We start from the raw sequence: 7,856 nt of genomic DNA on the forward strand, positions 1-7,856 counted from the left end.
AAACTTCATCTGATCAAAAAATAATGTACTACAAAGTTGTTCAAAATGACGAGAGAAATTTTTTAGGACCCTGCCCTCCAGTCCCTGCACCCCTTAAGGGGGTCGGGGGGGGGGTCAAAAACCCCCAAGATGTGATTTTTTTGACCTGAAACCCAAAAATTCGGAATCAGCATGAAAAATTACCTTAGAATCGATATTTTTCTCATTCACGTTTTTTCACAAATTTTTGACCAAAAAAGTGTAAAATCGACTCCTCAAATCTTACAAAGTCTTTTAAGTTCGTGAGACACCCTGTATAATAATATCTAAATTAACTGAATTTTTCTGCAAACGAAAGAATTCCGGTGAATTCTACGCCGATTTCATTCAAATATGTGAGATAGTGGTGAATAGTTTCTGCTGGCAATTACTGCAATATTTATATTTTGTGTAACAAAATTGTAAATGTTTTTTATATTTTCTTAATAAAAATTAATTTTATTTTCAATTTTGAGCGATTTTCTATCGAAAACAATCGGAAATATTGAAAAAATAATAAATTAAAAAATATTGCGGTTATCATAACCTCACTTTATTAATTTGACACATTTCATTCTATTCACACGAATTCACCGAACTCATCAATAACCACTCGATTCAAAAGTGTGAATTTACGTAAATTCCTGTGAATTTTTTTGCTGTATTAAGCCCCTAGGCTGCATTCAACATTTACCATCTGAACTAATAAAGAAATTAATAATAAAGTGATTCAGTGGATTTCAAGCATACCACAGCGTATTTTTTCCGTTGAAAACCATATGCTGTTTCGACAAAAAATTCATTGAATCGATCCACGACGTATGAGCACGTTAATAAATGAAATCTAAAAATTACAAAATAAGCACAAACCGGTCAATTTTTTTTTGTCTATTTTTATTATTTTCTACACTGGTTTGGGATATTTTCATCTCGCTTATGCAATCACTTTTTCAGTAAGTATACATTTGTTTCCGTTCGTTCGTTTATTATTTTTGGTGCCAAGTTCTGAGTTTTTCTATCAATATGATATGACCGCTTCCAGTCAGTAAGCTCATACACACACGAATCGCTTGTATAAAATTTGCTGGAATGCTGCCGGTGAAAAAGTGTAATAAATGGATCAAGTAGCTATTCTTGTATGTACTTTTGGTGTTTCGTTTTTAAATCATTTCATATATGTCATATAAAAAGATCTTGAGATTATCGTTACTCAGAGATGCACTTAGATCGAATTGCGAGTCGTCATCGTCGTCATTGGTAGAAATGGAATCAAAAAGAATGTAACGAAATCACACGCAATAAATGTGAAGAGTTTGTGCAATGGTCGGTCGTTTGAATGAACCAAAACGAAAATTGCAAATAATAAAATAACCTCAAAGAAAAGGAAAATGATTGAAGAAAAAAGTCAAATGTCGCGATGCTTTTAAACACTTGGACTTTTATTACGGATTGTATTTGGGTCCATCGACATACGTGCACTCTCGCTGACGAATGAAGGAGAACAAGTGCACTTCTCTATTTGAAGATTATGTCGCAATGATATTACCTCATTTTGATTGTGATGTCGTTGTTTGTGTTTGTTGTTGTTCAGGACTTCCGGTTTTATCAAAATCAAACGACGAACAATCTGCAGCACTTTCATTTTATTGTACGTCTACCTAATCCTTCTGTATGTTTCATCTGAATCGAACATAACATTATTTCGTTATTCATTTGATTTTGCTCTGTTCATTTTCCCATTTCGTACATAAAAGAATGAAAGGGGAAAAACCGCATGCTTCGGATAACGTTCTGTTTTTTTTCTTCGTCTTCCACTTTTGCTTCCATCTTCCTTGGATTTGTTATTTGATTTGGTGTAACTGTCGCATACTCTAGGGATTTTTTGTCGATTTATCAAACTATAAGAAATATAATCGTAACTATTACATGTAATATGTGCCAGTTGTGTTACGAAATAGTGGTTCAACTTCGTTTTTTTTTTCGTTCCATCACAAGTGAACTAATAATTTCACTTCTAACCTAATTTTTCCCATTTCGTTTCGTACGTTGTTTTATCTCTTTCTTTCTCTCTCTCCATTTCATCGAATTGAAAACAGTAAGATGTTTGAGATGCACGGACTGCTGTGGCTATCAAATATATCGAGCAAATGTGAGATATTTTTTCTTTCAATTTCTTTGTCGTTCTTGCTCTTAAACGACATTTCATTCCATCCATGCGACGACATTTTCATCGCACGCGTGTATGTGCTACTGAACTTAATAGAGCTAATATTTTGTTCGATATGAACGCTTGCGATATAGTAATGTGTTGAATTTTTGAGGTGTTCGTATTCACAAATGCCGGATATTTATTCAATAAAAAGAAACGAAAGTCACATCATAAAATATTATTTTCTTCGTGTGGATTTTCATTCGTTGGTTTATAGATTGCATAGCCGCAGTACACACTGGCACTTGCTGATATTTCAACTAACATTCAATCCACATTTAAGCTTTCTAACGTGTATTACACCAACTTATGACTTTCATTGCACGTTCGACATCTTGATTATGTGGTTCTCTCTATTCTACGTTTAGTCCATTCGAACATCATTTGCCAAGATAAAGGAAAATGTGTGTGTGTGTGTGCCACATAAAAAGAAAGACAGAATAAAGAGAATGGAAAGAGCGGGTGAGAAAAACCCCAATGAGAACGACATTCAAGTAAAAATAATATTATTTTTTGTGAAGCAGCTCGCGTACAATCGTGTTGTGAACTCTGTGTGACTTTCTTTCAAATATTTGCCAAGTCGAAAATCGCTTAGATGTCACGTTTTTCCATTGAATGCGTTTTTTGTACTGCTTTGACTGTCGTTCGGTGTAAGTTGGTCGTTAGTTTAGTTTAAATGAAATCTGATGCAGATTGCATGTTGTTTTTGTTACAGCAAACAGTAACAAACTTGAATGACTTCATCACAAGCAAAGGAATTACGATGTGAATGCAGCCAAACCTTGTTAATGGAATTTCGTATATGTGCATGTATGTCAACTTTTGAAATTAATTTTTATCAATTGATTCGATCCGGCAGAAGTACTCTTTTTTTTATTTATATAGACGTTAAAAATCGTTTGAAAACAAATTCAATCACAGAATATCATTGAAAATGGAACAGATTAACTATAGTTTTACAACTTTTGCTACAACCCGAGATTTATGGATATTATTACTTTGAGATGAAGATTTTTCTTTGACTTCCGCAGTCTCGGTAAATGTCATTTACATGATATAACTTTCGAAGAATGTTGCATAACGGCAAATTACATCTGAGTTTAAGTAAGTAAGATTGAATTACATTCTATTTTCTTTGAAAGAAAAAAAAAAGTTATTTATAAACTTCCATTGATTCCTTTGCGAATTTTAAAAGAATTCTTGATATAGATACCGTACTCTAGTTAATAGAAGACGTAAACTACTTAAGTAAAAGTAAATCTTGTCTCTTTTTAACCATCGGATTATGTGGTAGCGACATATGGGAACTTTTTTCAAATGCAAAAATCAATATTTATTCTCCTGAGATTGAATCTGCACCGCAAACGTACTACAAACGAATAGAGAACTGCTGCAAATATAATTCGTTCCTCTATTTTGGAATTAATGATGCGGTAGGCCTTTTTAAATTTGTGACAATCGTTTCTCTTTCTCTCTCTATCTCTCGTTCACTTCACAATTTCTGTTATGCCGAATATATTGGTGTGCAGTGTCCTCAATCCTTCCGTTGGAATATTATTTCCGATGAAAATGCTTTTTGAACATATTGAAAGCATTGCACGTACGACAAAAACACATGGCACCCAGCAAAATAGATCCATTAATGTGCCAAGTTCTTCCGATTTGGCAATATATGTGTCGTTCACACAATTGCGAGAAATGAAAACGAAGCGAGAAAAGTGATTCGGAAAGAGTTTGATAAAAAAGAAATGGCATTCAACGACATAACACAACACACATAGAGAGAGAGTGTGTGTGGGTGTGTGTGATTGCAACGACAATGCTTACGGAGCGAAAGAGTGTGCGAATGAGAAGTTTCTCGGTCACATTTAGTTTATCTGTGTTGTATGTGTGCAGCATTTGAAAAATAAAGTTCTCATTTAGAAACGTTGTTGACGACATGTGACAGCCCACAACATTATCGGAAAACAATCAAAATAAGTTGGTTATTTTATTTGACCACTTTTATTGCACATCGAACACCAAATCGGTTCTTGCTGAGAGTTCTTATTTAGTAAACGACAAAACAAACCAAAGAGCATTGCTTCTGGTAAATTTATCATCATTACTATAAAATTGAATGTTTCCCATTTCGTCATATGAAATACACGTGGTGCACACTTGAACTGGCCATTATTCAAGGTTCTTATTCTTTTTATTGTATACAATTTTAATGCAGCAAAAAAAAAACAGTTCTCCAACATCACAAACGATTTTAAGATTGAAGTTTATTTCCGTTTGAAAAATGAACATATATAATCAGTTAATCACTTCGGAGACACTTATTATTAGATTAACAAAATGTCCACATATTTATTTCGTCATTTTTCATCGCTCCTTTGACGCGGTATTGTGACCGATTATAATCGAATAGCTTTTCAACTGCTCTATATTACGTCGTTTTGGTCAAAATTCTTTTATTCGTCGAACCCATTTTTACTGCGCAGTTTCCATAATTACACAACGACTATTGTTTATCACAACGATTTGTTTTCATTGTTTTGTTAAAAACAAGACATTTCGAAATAATTGGTGTAAATACATAAAGCGATGAGAAAAGACCTTTTTTCCGCACAAGTGATTTTCTCCACATTTTGTGCGGAGGTATTTAATGACTTGTGTGTACTTGTTAGAAATAAATCATTTAATTTACGTGACTGTTAGACTTTAGAGAAAAAGAAATCGATTTCTCAATAGCAAACAAGTATCGGTCAACAGCAGACAATATATTTAGCTGCCGTCATCTGGATATTTCAGCTCATCTGGATGCCGTCAGCAGATGATGAGAAGTGAAAACAATAGAAGTGATTGTTATAGTAATACCAGTTTATAACAAGCTTATATACCTATAACAATCACTTCTATTGTTTTCACGTCGTATCATCTGCTGACGATATCCAGATGAGCTGAAATATCCAGATGACGACAGCTAAATATATTGTCTGGTCAACAGTTTGAAACACTGATAATGTATCAATAACCATAAAATTCTAAGTCACAAACAATAGTTTCGTATCTTATCTAATTTCATTGCACACTTGAATATTATATATAAAAAATGTTTCCTTTAAGCCTCTCTCAGAATTTTCAGCTGATTAAGTCTTCGCCTCAAAAGAAAATGTAAAAATTCAAACTGGAAAGAGAGCCAAACAATGGAAGTATCGTAGTGGTATTCATACAATTTGGTATTATCAACGCAGCGTGAATAACTGTTATACATTACATTATTAGAGTCAAAGAGAAATTCAAACAAAAAATATTTAATAGATCAGAACTTATCGTTTTTTATCTTTCGTATATTTTATGATCGATCATAAGTTGTACAACAACTTCATTGTAAAACTCAATTGCGCAATAAAAAAAATCACTCAAGTTCAAGTACGAAGAAACATTGAACTTGTAGTTAATTGTATGATTTCATTTAACTTTTTAACAAAAAATCAGCCAGTGCAAAAGAATTTTTTTTTAATTGTTGAACTGATAATTAAGGCTTCAATGGATCTGTTGATAATTTAGATCATATGACCAATAGTAATGTAGTAGATCTTGAGTGCCACTATCAACGGATTAATCTAATCGCTTATATTCGATTGATTACTGCACGCTCTGAAACATGTATAAAAGAGATTAATAGCTCGATACTACACTCCAGATTTAGTTGTTCCTATTGAAGAGTTGTAAAAATTTAGTTTCAAAATGTTGAAATTAACGTTGGTTTTATTGGTCACACTGTTGGCCATCAGTTGTGCATTCGATTTGAGTGAGTTTACAATTGATACCAGAGTTGTGCAAGGTGAAAATGCAGCTCGTGGACAATTTCCGTACTATATTTTCTTGAAAATCAAACTCGGAGAAGGATATGCCGCATGTGGTGGCTCACTCATATCAGACGAATGGGTTGTCACTGCGGCTCATTGCTTGAAGGTAAATATTCGACATTCTCCAACGACAAAATTCTATAAACATTTCATTTAACTTTAAGTTAAAATTGGATGTTTTTTTGCTTAAAGGGAGTATCCGGTGTGGAAGTTCATTTGGGCTCCTTGAAAGTAAAAGACGTGAACGAAGAAGGGCGTGTTGTTTTGAGTGTTGGCAAAGAGGGTATCCACGTTCATCCACGTTATGTTCAAGCTGTTCTCTGGAAGTGAGTATACGATGTCTTAAAGTGGTTTTCAAGTTTCTTTTTTTCAATGTTTTTCTGTCATTTTACAGCGACATCGGTTTGATTAAGCTCCCACAAAAGGTTGAATTCAGTAAAACTATTAAGCCAGTTAAATTGGCATGTTCGTCATCGAAAAATTTGGCAGTAACTGTTATTGGAAACGGTCTCATGAAAACAGACTCCAAAGAACTTGCACCAATTCTGCAATTCACCACATTGAAAACAGTTCCATTGACTCAATGTTTGGTTGAGTATCCAATTTTGTTTTTGAGAAAGAGCGTGATTTGCGCTCGTGGAGTACAACAAAAGAGCTCGTGTAAAGGCGACTCTGGCGGACCCCTTGTTAGCGCCCAAAGCGGAGCATTGGTTGGTTTAACCAGTTTCGGTTCTGCACACGGTTGTCATCTTGGCTATCCACAAGGCTACACAAACATTCCATCATACCTTCAGTGGATCCAAGAAGTTACTGGCATTTCAGATTGCGAAAGCAATGTACAATAAACATGTTAACAAAACGTTTTTAATATTTTTTAAATAAAATTCATTGGGAGTTTTAAAAGTTTTTTGAGTCACTTTATCGCCCTGTTTGATGTTGATTCAACGTAAATTAGAACAAGGTAGCGATAAGAAACAAAAGAATATCAAGAAAATTCCAAGAAAAGAACGGAAAGCACAAAATAAAATTAAATCGATTAAACTCATAATGAAATTCTCATTGATTGGTGACAATAAATAAGTAAATATGAGAGTCAGAAATATATTGGAAAAACAATGAAGAATTCAATTTAAAGTAAAACAAACTTCACTTATAAAACATGCAAACCATCCGATTTATTAACAGGGCTTTAAGTTTTCGCCGATAAAAAGTTCATCGCATTTACTTTCGATTGACAAAATAATCGTTTTTCGAATATTTGAAACGAGAAAATCTTATTCCATCTAAAAATATATTCAAATATTGATCAATCAATGCCATGCTTCGTTTATTGTCTTTCAGTTTGCATTTCATTCAAACTATTTCGTTGCTCATTTTAGGTTAATGAAAGTTTCCATGACATTCACCACATAGTACTACTTCCTCTAGTCACTCTACTATCATATTATATATCAAAGCTTTTTTGGATGAAATAATATGGTTAAAATCTTTTTATATTTTGGACCTAATTGATTTTATATGTTATTCAACAATGACCAATCAATTTAGCATTCAATTTTCCCTTCCAAAAGACATATTTTCAGATAAAACAATAAAAGTTATTGTTACTCTCTGTTTTGCGACATGGACTGATCAGCGAAAGCTTTTTGTAACATTCTCAACGTTTCTGCAGCAGAAATTTCATTCCGCATGCAAAATTTAATGCAATATCTTTGTTCCAAATTTTCTGTCATTATGAAAATCGCCAAATGAAAATTTATCGGTGAAAACAA

The 7,856-nt window shown here is 33.3% G+C and overlaps 1 protein-coding gene across 1 annotated transcript; it reads left to right on the top strand.

The window, feature by feature from the left end:
- Nucleotides 1-5,913: 5,913 nt before the first annotated feature.
- Nucleotides 5,914-7,218, top strand: LOC116339671 (collagenase-like). The gene is made up of 3 exons (XM_031765692.1): nt 5,914-6,190; nt 6,277-6,410; nt 6,479-7,218. Exons 1-3 carry the CDS (start codon nt 5,963-5,965, stop codon nt 6,927-6,929), a joined length of 813 nt encoding a protein of 270 aa, XP_031621552.1. The 5' UTR covers nt 5,914-5,962; the 3' UTR covers nt 6,930-7,218.
- The last annotated feature ends 638 nt before the right edge of the window (nt 7,219-7,856 follow it).

The sequence above is a fragment of the Contarinia nasturtii genome, unplaced genomic scaffold (assembly GCF_009176525.2).
Source record: "Contarinia nasturtii isolate CC-2019 unplaced genomic scaffold, AAFC_CNas_1.1 Cnas_scaffold_533, whole genome shotgun sequence".
NCBI lineage: Eukaryota > Metazoa > Arthropoda > Insecta > Diptera > Cecidomyiidae > Contarinia > Contarinia nasturtii.

Coding starts and splice junctions, on each gene's coding strand:
- LOC116339671 (XM_031765692.1), top strand. CDS start 5,963: ATGTTGAAATTAACGTTGGTTTTATTGGTCACACTGTTGGCCATCAGT. Junction 6,191..6,276: donor CTGCGGCTCATTGCTTGAAG/GTAAATATTCGA, acceptor TTTTGCTTAAAG/GGAGTATCCGGTGTGGAAGT. Junction 6,411..6,478: donor GTTCAAGCTGTTCTCTGGAA/GTGAGTATACGA, acceptor GTCATTTTACAG/CGACATCGGTTTGATTAAGC.